At 40.9% G+C, this 18,457-nt stretch overlaps 2 protein-coding genes across 2 annotated transcripts; one reads left to right on the top strand and one right to left on the bottom strand.

The window, feature by feature from the left end:
- Positions 1-2,601: 2,601 nt before the first annotated feature.
- LOC137815639 (uncharacterized) lies at positions 2,602-3,389 on the bottom strand. The gene is made up of 2 exons (XM_068618753.1): positions 3,294-3,389; positions 2,602-3,048 (listed from the first exon to the last, which is right to left on the bottom strand). Exons 1-2 carry the CDS (start codon positions 3,387-3,389, stop codon positions 2,602-2,604), a joined length of 543 nt encoding a protein of 180 aa, XP_068474854.1.
- A 5,838-nt stretch (positions 3,390-9,227) lies between these two features.
- On the top strand, positions 9,228-9,746 carry LOC137815638 (uncharacterized). The gene has a single exon (XM_068618752.1). The coding sequence runs from the start codon at positions 9,228-9,230 to the stop codon at positions 9,744-9,746; it is 519 nt and encodes a 172-aa protein (XP_068474853.1).
- Positions 9,747-18,457: the final 8,711 nt, after the last annotated feature.

Raw genomic sequence — 18,457 nt, 5'->3', positions numbered from 1 at the left:
GCTCAGATTGCCTGCGTGCACCCTGAGTGGGACCTTACTCCCTTCTCCGCGCTGAAGCAGGTTGTTGATGGGTAGCTTGTGCCCATTGCCCCTCCCTCTTAGGCTCATAAGGAATTCATCGCCTAATTTGTATCACTGATGAACAATTATATTTATAAATGACGTCTTTGATTTCCACTACCTGAGCTCTTAATTGCTTTGAACCTTTAACTGCTTCACCTGTTAACTACTTTAACAGTTCTCTTGATCTCAACTTGTAGAAAGTTGTTCTTCCGTTTGAACGCTACGCAGTACTTGCTTTAACTTGCGATCTTCGTCTTTGACTATTAACTTTTGCACCTCGCACTGACGCTTCTAACAACGGCTTTGACAAACACTTGAACCTCGCCCTTGCTTAAAATCAAGGGAGGACTTAACTGTAAACTGTGTTGTTCAACCTTGGCGTTCTCACTTGAGGGGGACGTGTTCTCTGCGAACCTACCTTTCTCGCTCCCGAGACTTCTAACCCAAGGGAAAGCTTGTGACTGACCTCATGAAAGAGGATTTCTCTGATGCACCATTTCTCTCAACCTTAGCGTTCTCACTCGAGGGGGAGGCATTCTCTGCGAACCTGCCTTTCCGCGCTCGAGACCTCTAACACAAGGGAACGGCCCGTATCTGACCTCATCTTCACTTAAGGGCGAAATAGGATTTAACTGGTGAATCACACTTGTCCGTTCTTGGTGTTCTCACTCAAGGGGGAGGTATTCTCTGCGAACCTACCTTTCCCACTCTTGAGACTTCTAACCCAAACGAAGGATTCACAACTGACCTCCACTCAAAGGCGAAGAGGATTTCACTGGTGAACCACTTCGTTCGACCTTAGCGCTCTAAGTCGAGGGGGGAGGCATTCTCTGCGAACTTACCTTTCCCACACCCGAGACCTCTAACGCAAGGGAACGAGTGCATAGTTGACCTCCTCTTCGCTCAAAGGCGAGGAGGATTTCACTGGTGAACCACTTCGTTTGACCTTAGCGCTCTCACTCGAGGGGGGAGGTGTTCTCTGCGAACTCACCTTTCCCACACCCGAGACCTCTAGCGCAAGGGAAACAGTTCATATCTGCATTGTACAAAAATTCGAGAATATACTTCAATCGAAATTTATTGGGTGACTTCATTAAAATACCCTTATAAGGGAAAAAAGAGTGTCCCCTAAGAACTATGTACAATGCTACTGTTCAACTGAAATAAAACTTGAGGTTGGTCGCATTCAATGTACGAGGAATCGCGCCTCCCTCCAGCGTCTCAAGCCTGTATCCCCCATTCCCAAGGGCCTTTGTTACTCTGAAAGGACCAGTCCACTTGGTGGACAACTTGGTCTCTAGCTGATATGGGTGGGCCTTCCGCATCACCAGGTCAGAACCTGGAATTGGCAAGGCTTCAGCTTCGAGTTGTGCTTATACTCCACCCTTGTCTTTAATGCTTCAACTTTAATTTTTGCTTCCTCCCTGACTTCATCTAGTAGGTCTAGGTTCACCCTTCTCTCTTCTTTGGACTCTTTCGCCACGAAGTTCTGGAAGCGTGGCGAGCTCTCCTGGATCTCCACTAGAATCATCGCGTCTGACCATACACCAAGCTAAAGGGTGTCTCTCTGGTGGTGGACTGGGGAGTGTTGTGGTAAGCCCACACTATTCTAGAAACCTCCTCTGCCCAGGTTCCTTTGGCCTTCTCAAGCCTTCTCTTTAGATCTCTGAGCAGGACTCTGTTGGCAGACTCGACCTGCCCATTCGTCTGGGGTGCTCGACTGATGTGAACATCTGCTTTATTCCAACTTCTGAGCATAGCTTACCCAGTTGTTGGCTTGCAAACTGTGTGCCATTATCAGACACCAAGGGCTTCGGTACCCCGAAGCGGCACACTATGTTCTTCCATACGAAGTGCATGATCTTGTGAGTCATGATCTGGGCCACGAGCTCAGCCTGGATCCATTTTGTGAAGTACTCTATGGCAACCACGAAGTACTTCATTTGCCTTATCACCAAAGGAAAGGGTCCCAGGGTATCGATTCCCCATGTAAGGAAAAGCCAAGGGCTATAAATCGACCTGAGCTCCTCTGGCGATGCCTTGTGCCAGTCAGCGTGTTGCTGACACTGCTTGCACTACTGGGCATACCTCGTGCAATCTTCCCTTACGGTTGGCCAATAGAATCTCGCACGGTTGGCCTTTGATGCTAGAGATCGTCCACCGATGTGACTCCCACATATCCCTTCGTGGAGCTCCGCCATTATCCGTGTGCATTGGTCTCCGCTTACGCATACCAAGATTGGGTGGGTGAACCCGTGTCTAAACAAATCTCCATCAATGAGAGTGATTTTTCTTGATTTTCCTAGCCTTTGCGGGTTCCAATGGGAGCATCCCATCAGCCAGGTAGCACTTGTAAGGCGTCATCCAGGTTTCTCCTCCTTCGACCAGGAAAACCTGCATTGATTCCTCCCCCAAGATTGGGTTTATGCTTACCTTGGGAGTCTACAGTGTCTCCTGGGTCAATGACCGATGACTCCTCGCCCCCCCTCTTGTCGTGCTGACCTAGTGCACCCCCACCCAGTTGTCTGTGGTGAAATTTCATGGTGTCTTCAGGATTTCCTGTATGACCATCCTCTGCCTGCCCTCCTTGCCTGAACTGGCAAGCTTAGCTAGCAAGTCAGCTCGGGCATTCTGCTGTCTTGGGACGTGCACCAGCTCGAACACCACGAATGCCTCCTTCAAGATCTGGACATACCCTAGGTATGCAGCCATCTGAGGGTCCTTGGCTTGGTATTCTCCAGTCACCTGACCTTTGACTAATAGGGAGTTGCTCTTCGCCAACAGACTTTGTGCTTCCATCTCCTTTGCCAATAGCATGCCTGCGATGAGGGCTTCGTACTCCGCCTGATTGTTGCTGGCCTTGAAGGTGAACCGTAGGGCCTGTTCGATCAATAGCCCGTTTGGTCCCTCCAAAATAACACATGCCCCGTTGCCTTGTTGGTTAGAGGACCCGTCTACAGAGAGCACCCACTGGAAGTTGGCTTCCTGTTAGAGTGCATCTGCCGAGGAGAGCTCTACCACAAAGTCTGCATAGACTTGGCCTTTGATAGGACCTCGGGGCTAGTACTAGACATCGAACTCTGAAAGTTCCACTACCCATCATACAATCCTTCCCGCCACGTCCGGTTTCTGCAGGACCTTGCGGATAGGCAGGTCTGTCATCACCGCCGAAGTCTCCTAGCCGAGAACACCACTGCCAGAGCTGCCTTCTCTAAGGCCTAGTATCTTACCTCAGGCCCTTGCAATACTTTGCTCACAAAGTATATAGGCTTCTGCACTTGGTCCTGCTCCTGCATGAGGACCGAACTGATCACCCGCTCCGTCATAGCGAAGTACAGGCGGAGTGGAGTACCCAGTTGTGGCTTAAACGGCACTGGGGGACTGGCTAGGTACTCCTTCAACTTGAGGAACGCCTTTTCGCACTCCTTGGTCCAGATGAACCTGTTGTTCCACCTCAAACACTAGAAGTAAGGGTGACCCTTGTCTCCTCCACCTGATACAAATCTGGACAAAGCGGCCATCCGCCCTGTTAACTGCTGCACCTCCTTTATTGAGATTGGGCTTCTCATCGCAAGGATTGCAGTGCACTTCTCGTGATTCGCCTCTATCCCACGCTCGGTGAGTAAGAAACCCAATAATTTACCTGCTTCCACCCCAAACACGCACTTCTCGGGGTTCAGCTTTAGTTTGTACTTAGCTATTGTAGTAAATAGCTCTTCTAAATGAGCCACATGCTGATCTTTCACCTGTGTGGTCACCACCATGTCATCCACATAGGCTTGCACATTTCGTCCTATCATGGGCACTAGCACTCTGTCCATAAGCCTCTGGTAGGTGGCACCTACATTCTTAAGCCCAAAGGCATCACTGTGTAACAGTAATAAGACAGCTCTGTCATGAATGTTGTCTTGCACTCGTCCCTGGGTGCATCTTTATCTGGTTGTACCCAGAAAAAGCATCCAGGAAGTTGAGCATCTTGCAGCCCGAGGCACTTTCTACCAAGGTGTCGATGCTTGGTAGAGGATAGGAGTCCTTCGGCAAGCCTTGTTGAGGTCCGTGAAGTCGACACACATCCTCCACTTTCCGTTGGCCTTCTTCACCAACACCATGTTTGCCAACCCTTCAAGGTACTAGATCACCCTTATGTGGCTGGTGCTCAGCAGCTTCCTTGTCTCTTCCTTTATGACTTGTCGCCTCTCTTCGTTGAACTTCCTTCTTCTCTGGTGGACAGGCCTGACCTTAGGGTCCATGGTAAGGTGGTGGCACAGGAAGTCTAGGTCTATGCCTGGCATGTCCAAGGCGGACCACGCGAAGGCATCTAGATGTCGTGCTATGACCTCGGCGATATGGTCCTATGCTGCTTGGCCTAGTGATTTTCCAAGCTTGAACATCCTGCCTCCAATCTCCCTCTCCAGGACTTCCCCTGCTGGTTCAGGTCGCCTCTCCCGGGCAATCTCTGCACGGGCAATCTCTACAGGGGCGACCCCTTCTTCACTCGGTGCCCTGGTGGTGACCATGAATACCTCTTTCTTGGTCTTGAGGTTATTCTCGTAGCACCTCTGATGTGATTCAAGAACATGATAGAGATATGATATGGACATGTTATGGATTCAAAAAGGGTTGGAATATGATTAGGCACTTTTTAAGAATTGGATCAATGTTCTTAATCATTCAAAAACTCACCAAAACACAAAAACCAAGCCAAACTCACATAGAAACCCATTTTGAACAACAAACCCATGCATAGAAACTCAAGAACACAACATATAGCATTTATACCCATGGAGGCTGTGACCAAAACAGCAAGAACAACCAATTTTCACCGATTAAAATTGAATATAAGTGCAGCAAATGAAAGAGGACATCATAAGGAAGAGATTGCACCGATTGAAAGTGAAAACAAACAAGTAGAACAAAAATGGGTAATTTGGAAAGTGAAGGAGAAATGGACTTATGTGGATGAAGCTCTTGGAATGTGCACGCCACTTGAAGGATGGTTGGCTTCAAGATGAGTGTTGTTGCCGCCACTTGAGAGCCCAAGAATTCACTCAAGGTAAGACTAAAAGAGAAGAAGACACAAGTCTCTCTCAATCACTCACCAATTTGGTAGAGGTTCTTTACTCTCAAAAATCAATCTTATTATTTCAAAGACTTAAGCACCCCTTTTATAATAGAGAGGGCTGGTCACAAATGTACAAGAGAAGCTTGAAAGGTTACCTTCTAACTCCTTCTATTCTAGCGCCTAAAGGAGTGTGAAGAGACACCTTTCTAGATCTTTCCTAAAACTAGCGCCTAAAGTGCTATACAATGGAGGTGTCTTTAAGGTTTCCTTCTTTAGCACATCCTAAAGCTATTCTATATTATTTACAAATTTATACAAAAGAAACTACAAAGAGAAATATTAATTGGAGCCCATTCTTGAATGCTTGTAGTCTTCTTGTTGGCTTTAGGCTTGGTCCTCTCTTTATTTAATTCTTCTTTAATTTTTTAGAAGACTAGAAGGAAGAACTTTAAATGCTTGGGTGGATGGCCTCTTCCTCCATTAGTGAAATCCTCTCTTACTTGATTTCCATCATGCTCCCTGAGTTGGAGAGAATTCGTCCACGAATTCTGAATCCCTGCATATAAAAAAGTCAGTTTACTATCAAAATTAACAGTTGAATAAGATAAAGGCAAATATGACTTAGAATTTGTAAGCAGTGGGAGTTCAGAAAAGGAGGTCCTATAGACAGCCCAAGTTGGAAAAAATTGTTTGGGAACGATGATATTTTTTGGAAAAAGACCTCTTAAATGGTGAAAACCATTAGGAGGTATGAAAAAATAATTCCTAACATTCTTTAACCAAGTTGTTGTTGAAATAGGAACCTTAGGTAATGAAAAAGATAAAGAAGAAGAATACCTTTGAGGTTCAACTTGAGGCATAGCACGAGTCAACATGATTGATTTAGTGGATAAAGTATGGTGACTCGGTTTATGACTTACTTCTTTCGCTTTCTCATTTTCTCTTTTAGTTTTCATTTTTATTTGGTCCTCATGAACCTCTTTGGGAGAGAGGGGTTTTAAGGTAACTTTGCGCTCTTGGAAGGAAAAAAGACATTGTATTGGATAGGCCATCATGTAAAACATGTCTATCATATTGTCAAGGCCTTCCTAAAAGAAGATGAGTTGCTTCCATGGGCACAACATCACATAAAACCTCATCTTTATACTTTCCTATTGCAAAGTTAATGAGGACTTGTTTGTTAACCAAGATTTCACCTTCGGTACTAAGCCATTGTAATTTATAGGGCTTGGTATGAGAGATAGTGGGTAAGGCTAACTTCTCCACAACTCTTGTACTAGCCACATTAGTGCAACTACCCCCATCAATAATCAAGGAACATAACTTGTTGGTAGTGGATGTGGAAAATATTTTCTCTTTGGGTATCATCCAAAGGTTTTATAATTGTTCCCAACATTTTTCTTATCATCAATAAGTCACCTTCACAAGGACTTTCGCTCTCAATCTCACTTAGGGATCTAGAAGGTGAGGAATGTCTAGAGTTTTCGGAATCATGCTCACTAACTACCACCCCATCATGTATAAACATATTTCGTTTAGAAGGGCAATTAGAAGCTATGTGACCATATCCTAAACATTTAAAACATTTCTTACTAGACGATTTGATTGGTGATTTATGAGTAGAAGTAGAAGGCTTAGACTCCTTAGGTTTGAAAGAAGAATCTTTATAAGGAAGTTTTGAAAACACTTTTTTATTTTTCCAAGAGTTGTTGTAGTAGCCATCATTGGGAGTTTTTGAAAGCATTTTTCTTTGTAAGTTGGGATTCAACCTTCATTGCAAGGTGAACCAAAGATCCCAAAGATGAATACTCTTGAAGTTCAACATCTTGAATATCCACTCACAAACCTAGCTATCTTAACTTCCTCACTATCATGCATTTCTACTTTGAGTAAAAGCGTTTTTAACTCTTTAAAGTAAGCATCCACACTTAGCGTGCCTTGCTGAAGACTTTGGAGATTCAACAATAGGTCTTTCCTAAAGTGGGGTGGCACAAATCTAAGGCGCATACACTCTTTCAAATCGTCCCAAGAAACCACGGGAGGTCTCTTGTTATATCCAATGTCCATTACAATGCTATGCCACCATTTCATGGCATAATCTAAGAATTCTAAAGAGGCTATTTTCACCTTTTGGTCTTCATGGACCCCATAGGCTTTAAAAATTTGTTCACATTTAGCCTCCCAATAAAATACACATTAGGATCACTATCACCACTAAAGTTAGGTACTTTTACAAAAGAAATTTGAGACTTGGCTTCTTGGTGATGTCCAACTTCACGGTGATGTCTATCTCCATGAGAATGATGGTGATGTCTCCTCCTTCTATGTTCTTCACCATGGCCGTGAACATTGGAAGAACCTGTGGAAGAATGTATATGAGAATGGTCGCTTCCATGGGAGGAATGGGAGGACTTATCTTGCTTCAAATTAACTTTTTGTAATTGGTCTTTCAACTCTTTAATAGCTTCATCTTGGAGGGCAAGGGCACGTTTTGCCTCTTTTAATTCATTAAGAACACAAGCTTGATGAGTAGAATGTGGTTTGGAAGAGTCACCACTTGAATATGTAGCCATTAGAAAAAAGAAAACAGCAAACACAAGAACAAACAATATCAAGAAAAACAAGGTTAGAAAATGGAACAATTATAGTGCTGTAATGAAAATTAAAAGACACTCAAATCACTCCAAGAAAGAATACTTCCCTCAACCAATCTGCTCTTGAGGTTTTGGTAACTCTCAAATGAAATATGTCAAAGCAAACCACTCTTTCTCAAAGCCAAAACACCACAAAACTTAAAGAACAAGAAAAGACAATAAAGAAAAGGTGTAAACAAGAAAGGCTATAGCAAAAGGAATACAAGATATATGACAAACTCAAAGAATAGTGAAGAAAAGACAATCAAGAAAAATAAGGTACTCAATTAAAGGATGGCACACAAAAGAAACCTAAAGAAAAGCACAAGAATAGATGAAGAAAACAAAAACAGAACTATTGGAACTTTACAGATTTATCTGGAACTGAAGAAAGCAAACTGGATTATGAAATTTAAACCAATGAAAGATCAAGATCTTATCTCAACAATGGCATTGAAATCACACAAAAATAGGGCGCCAATTAATTTTGATAAATTTTGCAAAATTACTGCCACTTTACCGTATTTTTTGTGCCAGAATTACACACTAGACGTATTTGATTTATCATTTTTTTTGTACTTGGAATTTTGATATACTTTTTTTTTTCTTTTTTTTTGTAACACTCTAAAGAACTCAAATCCAGAATTCTAATATGTTCAGAGAGCAGTACATCGCGAATTGGGCTCCCCCACCCATCTCTTACGATCTCTTTGACGTAAGACAGTATCAGGGAGAGTCTCTGAAGGAGTTCCTCAACTGTTTTGGGGCACAGGTGGTGAGGCTAAACACCAAGGATGAAACAATAATGGTGCACGCATTCAGGAAGGGCATCGTGCCAGGACCTTTCAGCGAATCACTCATCAGGAACTGCCCCAAAACTTTCGGCGAGATAAGGCGTCGAGCAATGGCTCATATTGCCGCGGAGGGAGAAGTCAAGGAGAAGCGCATGTGCATTGTTCGCACGCGCCCACGAGCACCAGGTCGACCTCAACCCCTGAGGGTACATGTGGCAACGACAGAGAAGAGGGCTCTAGCGAAGCAGCAAACATACAAGCCTAGAAAGCCCTAGACTAGGGGACGCACAAGGGAGAATGTGCCTCCAAGGAACAACTTCGTGGTAGAACTGAAGGACCTGATTGTCGTCCCCAATATAGCGGAGAGATTGAAGATACCCGCTAAGTCCGACAAGAAGTTAGGGCCTAACAAGAACGCATGGTGCGAGTTCCACCAAGCGTTTGGTCACACCATACGCAACTGCTTGGCGTTAGGACACCAGTTAGACGAGCTGGTGAAGAACGGTTTCCTGAAGGATTACTTGGCGGAGCCACAGGGAGCCCAGAACTCGACAGCATCAGGAGAGGATCAGGGGCACGAGATACCCGTGCATGGTGAGATTCACACTATTGCGAGGGGGTTTCTCAAGAAGAGGGTGCACCGCTTCTCAGCGAAAGAAATATGCCCGAGCAATGATGTCGATAGAGGCGCAAGAGGCAGATGAGGCCCTTGACGTCAACCTTGTCTTCACCAAGACCGACCTCCGAGATGTCGTCCCCCACAACAATGACCCCGTGGTGATTTCAGTAGTGACCGTAGGGAGAAAGGTGCATCGTGTACTGGTGGATCAAGGAAGCTCGGCAGACGTGATGTTCTGGACGACCTTCAACAAGCTGCAGTTGTCCCCTAGTCAACTGAGACCTTATACTGGCTGTTTGTATGGCTTTGCGGGAGACCAGGTGGAGGTGCGTGGGCATTTAGAGCTGAGGACCACCTTCACATATGGTGCCGCATCCCGCATAGAGAATATAAGGTACCTCGTCGTCAATGCCCCCTCCGCTTATAACATATTGCTGGCTAGGCCTACACTGAACAGGCTAAGGGCGGTGGCGTCGACGAGGCACATGAAGATGAAGCTGCCTGACTTGGGAGGAAAGGTGATTACCATCAAGTCATATCAGAAGGAGGCTAAGAAGTTGATGGAGATCAAGTAAGAGAGGATTTCACTAATGGAGGAAGAGGCCATCCACCCAAGCATTTAAAGTTCTTCCTTCTAGTCTTCTCAAAAATTAAAGAATAATTAAATAAAGAGAGGACCAAGCCTAAAGCCAACAAGAAGACTACAAGCATTCAAGAATGGGCTCCAATTAATATCTCTCTTTATAGTTTCTTTTGTATAAATTTGTAAATAATATAGAATAACTTTAGGATGTGCTAAAGAGAGAAAACCTTAAAGACACCTCCATTGTATTTTATTTTTAAAGAAAGGTTATATTTATAGCACACAAACTAGTCGTTCAAGGCAGCATTTATTGCCAAAACAGTTTTTATTCACATCCAAAACAGATTAACAGGTTTTCAAAAAGTTGTTATGAAATGTTACAATCAACCGGTTCAAAAGTCGTTTTAACCGGTTGAATTGGTTAGGCAGTTACTTGACCAAGTCAAAAACAATTTTAAAACTTTCAAACAAGCCAAGTGACAAACAATCGATTATTTCGATAATTCAACCAGTTGGTTTTCTCTTTGCTTAGAAAAACACTTTTCTTAAAACAAATTGATCAAGCTTTGTGCAAGGGACTAGGAAAGATCTTACAAAGATTATAAACACTCTAGACTAAACCCAAAACAAAGAGCAGCACAGCTTCAAGCTTCATCATGGATTTGAAACATCAAAGCTCTCATGTTCAATAAGTGTGAGCTAAACATGGAAAGCATGACTCCACATGGCACCATCTCATTGAAGAGTTTTATTTTCAATTTTCAAATTTTGGTTCCAAAATGTTCAGCCCTCTCTCCTATAAATTGATGTGCTTGGCTCTCATTTTCTAGGATCAAATATATAAGTGATTTGCTGCCCAAGTTTGCAAACATTCTCACTCCCTTGTCTAGACTCTCTAGGATAGACACCTTGATCTTCTTCTTTACCTCTCCAAGTGATATGTGTTGGGTTTAATAGTGCCAAAGTTCAAGAGGGGGGGTGAATTGACCTTTTAAAACTTTCTCGCAGAAACAGTGTTTAACCCAGTTTTACAGAAAATAAATCGATTTATGTGAAAATGAACAGATTTATTTCAGCACTGTTTTTGTTTGAAACGCTTTTAATACAGCAAGGTTAATCACAAGACTATGCAGATAGGTTTTCCAGATGCTCACACACAGATATCAGATTGAAAAACAGTGAAACACCAAAACAGCAAACTTCAGTTTCAAGCAAGTGATTAAGGTTCAATTGATAGCATGCTAGTTAATTGAGTGACCTTTGCAAACAACCTGTTCCAGTGGCTTTTAATAGACTATGCGTGTTCTTCTTGATGACAAGCAATTTTCCAGAAATTAAGAACAATGAATCACAGAACAGCAAGCTTCAACTTTAAGCAATTGTTTAAGGTTCAATTAATAGCTTTGACAGTTTCTTGAGCAACCTATCACAGTCAATCTGTTCCAATGGCTTTTAGCAGATTATATATGTTCTTATCAGATTCAAACAACTTTTTCAGAAATCAAGAACAGTATGCACTGTGCCCAGAAAGAACAGATTTATTTTCAATTGAACAAATTTATTTCTTTGTTGTTTTATCAATTATGCAGAAACGAAATTGCAGAGAGTGAGAGAGAATGAACACAAGCAATTATACTGGTTCACTCAACTGAGCTACATCCAGTCTTCACCAACAACAGGTGGAAATCACTAACACACAGTACAACCAAGTACAATTCCCACTGTTCTTGAAACCTACAAGAACTTAGGTACTCTTGCTGAAAAAACCTATTTCAGCACACACACACCCACTCTTCAAGAACACCTATCAAGAAGAGTGTTCAACCAAACTATTACAAGAAATGAGAAGTGAAACGACTACACCTGATTGAGGATACACAGATCTGCCTTAAACCAGTAGGCAAGATTGCTAGAACAGTAGCTACACCTCACACCAAGCTTTTGGAACCAAACCAAGAACAAGCACTTTGTGATTTTCGAAATCTTTGAAGAACAAATGCTAATCCTTTGTAAACACTTAACTCTCTGCTGTCAAAACTTGTTTTTGCAAATGTATGAATTAGTTTTAAACTCAGAAACAAGTTTGCATTTTATAGAAAACCAACTTATAACAGATTTTTGAAAAACAGTTAAAGCTGTTATAAAATGAACAGATTGAAAATAAAATGAACAGATTTATTTTCAAAAGCAGTTAGAGAATTTGTTAAGTGAGGAGACTTAGTCAACCATTCTGGTGCTGAGATAAAACTGAGAAAACGTTTAAGCTTGACATGGCACCAGAGACAAAAAGAATCTATTCATTTACAGATGAACAGATTTATTTTTCAAAACGAAAACAGAGAAAGTTTAACTATTTAAAACTCAGTCGTTTTGAAAAGAAGAAGACTTAGTCAAAATACCTGATGCACAAAATCTAATTTTTACAAGACTTAGCCAAGGCATCAGTGTAAAAATGAATTTGTTTATTTAGAAAAGAACAGATTTATTTTTATGCAGTAAACGTGTTTTTTTTTTTTGTAAAACATGTGAAAAACAGTTTAAGAAAACTTATGCTTGTTCTTATCACATGGCCAGTGGTTATGAGGTGAGTTACTCAGCAAAAAGCCACTTTTAGACAACCTCTAAGCACTACCTAAGACATACTTAAAGCAAAGCAAAAAAACAAATGAAATGTACATATAAGTCTTCATCAAACACTACATATAAGCCTTCATCAAACAAAATCTTGAAGGGGCAGCAACCATCTTCAACAATATGGTCCAACCAATCACACTCCCTACCTCTCATGCACTTCAAGGAAACGATAGCTTCATTAGAGCCCTCCTTGTTCCATCTCCTTTATCAAGCTTCCGCCAACTCCAACAAAAATCCAAGGAAATTCAATCGGTCATGAAAGCAACACCATCATCATCTCTAATAAATACTCATGTCTATTTAACATTCATGTTTACTTCTCCCGAATAATTCTTTTTCAGAATTAGATCTACTTTTTCGATGAAAACATAGATCTACTTTTCCGTTGAAAATCGGATGTACTTTTCTGATCAAAAACACGAATCTACCTTTATATTCAAAATCGAATCTACTTTTCCGATCAAAATCACGAATCTACTTTTTTGTTCAAAATCGAATCTACTTTTCCAATCAAAACACGAATCTGCTTTTTCATTCAATATCGAATCTACTTTTTCGATCAAAATCATGGATCTACTTTTCTGTTACTTTTCTGATGAAAATCGGATCTATTTTATCGATAAAAAACCAAATTTACTTTTCCGATCTTGAATCTACTTTTTCATTCAAAATCATATCTACTTTTTCGATCTTGATCTACTTTTTTGACCAAAAACGTGGATCTACTTTTCCGTTTAAAATTAGATCTACTTTTCTTATATAAAACATAAGTTTACTCTTTCGTCCAAAATCAGAACTACTTTTCCGATCTTGGATCTACTTTTTCAACCAAATATGCGAATCTACTTTTCCGTTGAAAATCGGATATACTTTTCCAATCAAAAACATGAATCTACTTTTCCGATCTTGGATCTACTTTTCCAACCAAAAACGCGGATCTACTTTTTCATTCAAAATTGAATCTACCTTTCTGACAAAAACACAAATTTACTTTTTCATTCAAAATCAGATTTACTTTTTATCTTGGATCTATTTTTTCCGAACAAAAACACGGATCTACTTTTCCAAAAAAAACACAAATATAATTTTTGTTCGTGCCTGTTGACTCGATTATCTTCGCGCGTCTACGACAATCACACGCCCAATTATCTCTGCCTTCGTTTGTGCCTTTCTTCGATCAAACACCTGAAAATGCAAAGACAAAGGGCGCCCTAGAGGTCGTTTGCACTTCGACGCTCAAGTCAGTATAGGGCTAGGAAACACCAAAGGTAAGCTGTAAAAAGCTCTCTATGTATCTGAGTAAAAGTTGCGTAAGAATTCGCGTGTGAATAGCGTACCTCATTAGGTTTAATACTACCCCTTATATACTCTAGGGTTTCAACTGTTTCCGCTAACCGCAATTAGGGTTACTGAAGGTGTGCCTTAGCGCCGCTATCACCCACTCTTAGGGCAATCTAACGCGTAAGGCTCCCTTACTAGAGTGCAACCTCTAACGGGATGACCACCGGGGTACCAACTTGTGCACCTAATCTTTGGGACCATCCGTCCTGGGAGTGCCCTAGTTGTTCACGTGTCATGCAAGCAACTCACCCCTGGAACATGACCCTCACGAGTCGTATCTCTTCCAATGGTTTTTTACTGGTGTTACCCTGAACGCGTCATCCACCCCACATGCATGGACCCCTCGTGATCTAGGTTTCTCCCTAACTGATAATTGGTGTGTGGTCTGGGATCCACCTCTCGTGACCCAGCTCTGTTGTCTTAAGTCACCGATGTCCGATGTCACATCGCTCTCACTATGTTGCCGAGGACACATCAGCACATCCGGGTGATCGGTGTCTGACCACTCTTCGGCACCTTTACTCACGTGTCTTCCGAAACACTGGTCCATGCCGCTTGTGGAACCCAGCTCACGTGATCCCATCATTATTAGCGGTCAACGACACCTGAAACTAGTCGGTACAATTTTCCATTCAAAATTAAATCTACTTTTTCTATCAAAATAAGAATCTACTTTTCCTTTAAAATGAATATACTTTTTCGATTAAAAAAAACTATTTTTCCATTCAAAATGGATCTACTTTCTATTCTCGGATTTACTTTTCCGACCAAACTCAAATCTACTTTTCCATTCAAAGTCATAGTCTGAGGTTAGTATTTGAGGTAAACTGAAAATTTTTAATTTGGTTAAATCCATTTTATATTGATTTATTGGTGTAAAATTTTATTTTTGGAATAATGACCTTTTTTACTGAATCGTCTAGGTAAAACTTCGCTCATGTGTAAATTTTTGGTCGAGTTGAACCTTTAGTCTAAAGTTCATTTCCGGATAACAACGCAAGTCATTCTTTTAGTTAAAAATCCAATTAGATGAATTGCATTAACAAATAAATCATTGCGCTTGCATAATGGAATTTCAATTAAAAAAAACACTTAAATTTTTAAATAGATAAATGTTCATAAGACAGAAAAAGAAATTAAATATCCTCTACTAATCTCCCATCGACCACCACCTTGCACAGAATTATCTCAGATAAATCAATAGAGGGGTGAACGATGATGGTTTGCTCCATGGCAGCTTCAAAGCCAACTTTGTAAGAGCTAACGATATCATTCTTCAAAACCTCAACAATTTTGTTCAGGTTGCTATCAGTTTGTTCAGGTCGGCCTCATTCCAAGAAAACTCTTCTTTCCCCGCAAAAATCTCATCATCATTTGATTATAAATCCTTCTCCATTTGGTGAACTCGGACATGAAAGTCAACTTTCTCTGTACCGCTTCGAAATGAAGACGATCCACTTCAACAGCTTCGTCCTGAAGCCGCCCTAATTTCTTCTGAAGGTCGAATATTTGTTGTTAATTTTTCTCTTCAATCTTAGAATTTTCCTTAGCTTTTATATTAGCTTTCGGTGCTCAGATATCCCTAAGACGACAAGTCAACTAGATTTTTTTTGGAGAAGGCATCATTTTTTCTATAAAAGGAAAAGATACAATTAACAAAAGAAAAACAACTATAAATTTAGCCTATACAAGAAAATGACTCAAAGAGGTACTATATCGATGTATACCTTTAAAGCTACAACTTGGTATTCATGTTTCAAGATTGGAGAAGTGTCAAACACAATAAGTTTTTCCAGGAAGTCACAGATTCCCTGCTCCCTGGGATCCAGATCTTCCATTTGACGAGCACTCTAAAAATGGGGAGTGTGGGTCCAGTACAAAGGGACCTTTGAAATTCTTATATGATAATTAAACAAGGAATGTTTCTTCCTGCACCTCTATATCTTCTTCTAGCACCTCCATACACAACATGAAAATACATTTTTATTCTTTTTGTGCCACCCCATAGAATAACTTCCAGACTATGTAATCCGGAAATGCATTTGAAAAAAGACTTCCGGATTACATAATCCGAAAGTTAAAAAAGACTTTCGGATTATGTAATCCGGAAAGTAATCATGCATCTGAAAAAAGACTTCTGGATTATATAATTCGGAAGCTAATTACAAATTTGAAAAATGACTTCCGGATTATGTAATCCGGAATATTACAGAGGGGCATTTTTGGAAATATGAAAATCTATGGAGGTGAGAGAAGAAGGTATGGAGGTGCAGGAAGAAGCAGCCTTAAACAAGAGTAAGAATAGAGGAAGCCCACTACTACTAAGGGAAGCCCACAACTGCCTAGTAGAGCTCTTAAGGCAATTGCTTCCTGCACCCGATCAATTATGACTGGCACCCGACGAATTTTTAAATCTCCCATTGTGCCCTTCTCTTTTTCACTTTGAAAAATAGTGTATGGTGAGGTAGAGGAAGTTCATTGTTGTGGTGAAGCTTTGCATTGAGCTGCAGAAGAGGAGGTTACATTCATTGTTGTGCACGGACATTCAGTGTAAGCTTCGTTTGCCGAGATAATGAGTTAACAACAACATTTTGGAAAAAAATATCCGCAAGTCAAATGCGATAAAAATATGCAGAAGTCATTCCTGAACTGCGGATAAAAATATCTGGAATGCAATAGTGAACTACGGATAAAAATATGCGGAAATCAATAATGAACAACGAATAAAAATGTGTGGAAGTCAATAATGAATTACGGATAAAAATATCCAGTAGGCATGACAGAGTACCTTGACTTCTTCGACTTCAGAAGCTGACCGTGGCGGCTGCTGCTCTGCCTGCGATGATGAAGGTTACTGACGGTGAAGCAAACGAATGGAGACGACGGTGGATGACAGTGGCTGACGGTGGTTGCGGTTGCCGCTTCACGCACGAAGAAGAAGAAAAATAGGGTTGGATGCATGACATTGGGTGCAAATCACACTTTAAGGTATTTTCAAATTCATTAAAGCTAGTTTCGTCTTTTCCTATATGTGATTGGGTGCCAGTTCAAAATGATCGGGTGCAGGGAGAATCAGTCAGCTCTTAAACTCAAAATAATAGAGGACTATATTTAAAGAATGAATAATGCCAAAATGTGGCAAAGTATATTGAACGCACAAATGAAGACCCAACTATTTGAATAAAGCTGGACTGGGGCAACATTTAACTCGGTTAAAAGCTTTTTTTTCAAACAAATCTGAAGGTAGACGCAACCCTGGTTTAATAAATAAGGTATTGATGGAAGAGGCCCCAGCACCAATCCATTAAAAGGCCACCAAAATGTCAAATTGAAGCAACCACTAAAGTTATGGTCAAAGAGGGGTCAAGAGGACGCATTCTACATGTCATAAACTCTAGTGTAGAATAGTTTTTACATTTTTGTCAAAAGTAGCATAGTTTAATTCTTTTATATTTTTGTTGAAACATGCAAAGGGGTACCTAAAATGTTAACCTAAGTTTAATTAGAGTTTCCTACTCCTAATTAAACTTAGGTCCAGCCCACATTTAGCCTAAGTGGAGCGTAAGGTTCTAGAATTCCTAGCACATGGAAGAATTATAGAACCTACCTCACATGTGTTGAATTTAGGAGCCATCTTCCCATGTGCCAACATTTGAATTTCCCTCCAATTCTCTTTTCATTTTCAGCTCACTCTTGCTATATATAGAGGAGTTTGGTTCATGTAAATTAAAGATTAATACATGAGTGAATTGCTGTCAAAATTATGTCAATATCATTCTTTGCCCAAAACCTCTAAGTTAGGCTTTTGATCTTCCTAAACCATCACCTTCCAAGTAGAGTTGGCCTCACCACTCTCAAATCCTACATATCATGCACCTTCAAGGTCACCACCACTCCTAGGAGGACCTTGCTCCATCTCCAATCCATGAAGCTTCCGCAAATCATCTACAAAACCGAAAAGAGGAGGACACAAATCTATTAGGTATCATAGAAATAACAAAATGGATCTACAGGGTCAATGGACTCATCCCTACAAACAGGTTCATCTTGATCACACGCAACCCTTAATAAGATTCTTGTCAGATTTACTAAGTGAGCCAAATTCTCGAAAGTCTCTAACTTTCTCCCAAGAAATATAGGAAGAAATTTCCCTAAGCAGTTCCTTTCTAGCCCAATGATATCCAGAGGTTGTCCATTTTTGAGGAAATATGAACAGAAATCCAGAACCAACAAATACGATATTTCTATGAACCACCACCGAAAAATGACTTAACGACAAAAGAAATAAGTCAAACCTAGGAGGAGATGAAGGTTGCAAAGGAGCAATGATAGTGAAGGAGGAATGCGAAAGGGTGACAAATGAAGTGGAGGAAATGGAGGTTATTTTTGAAAAAGTAACGAAAACGTTTTACTTTTTGAAAAGCCACTAAATGAATGACATGTATACCTAAGCATTTAAAATTGTCAGATCTACGTCTTGTTATGGAGTGTCTAAAGCCACACACAAAGTTGTTTTTAAACAAGGGGAGTCTTTTCATATGTACACGGACAAGCCTCTTTTCCTCGCCCGCTCAACTTAAGGTTGGAGGTTGTGTATTAGATCAGCAATGTAAAACCATTGTAACCTTAATCAGGTATAAAATTGTTGTAAACTTATAAAATCATTTGTGTTCTTAATTGGACAAGTAGGTATTGTAGTTCAGCTTGAGTTCATAATCAATACAAAAG

The sequence above is a fragment of the Phaseolus vulgaris genome, chromosome 1 (assembly GCF_000499845.2).
Source record: "Phaseolus vulgaris cultivar G19833 chromosome 1, P. vulgaris v2.0, whole genome shotgun sequence".
In the NCBI taxonomy this organism is placed as follows: Eukaryota; Viridiplantae; Streptophyta; class Magnoliopsida; order Fabales; family Fabaceae; genus Phaseolus; species Phaseolus vulgaris.
This window is presented reverse-complemented; position numbering and strand designations above follow the sequence as displayed.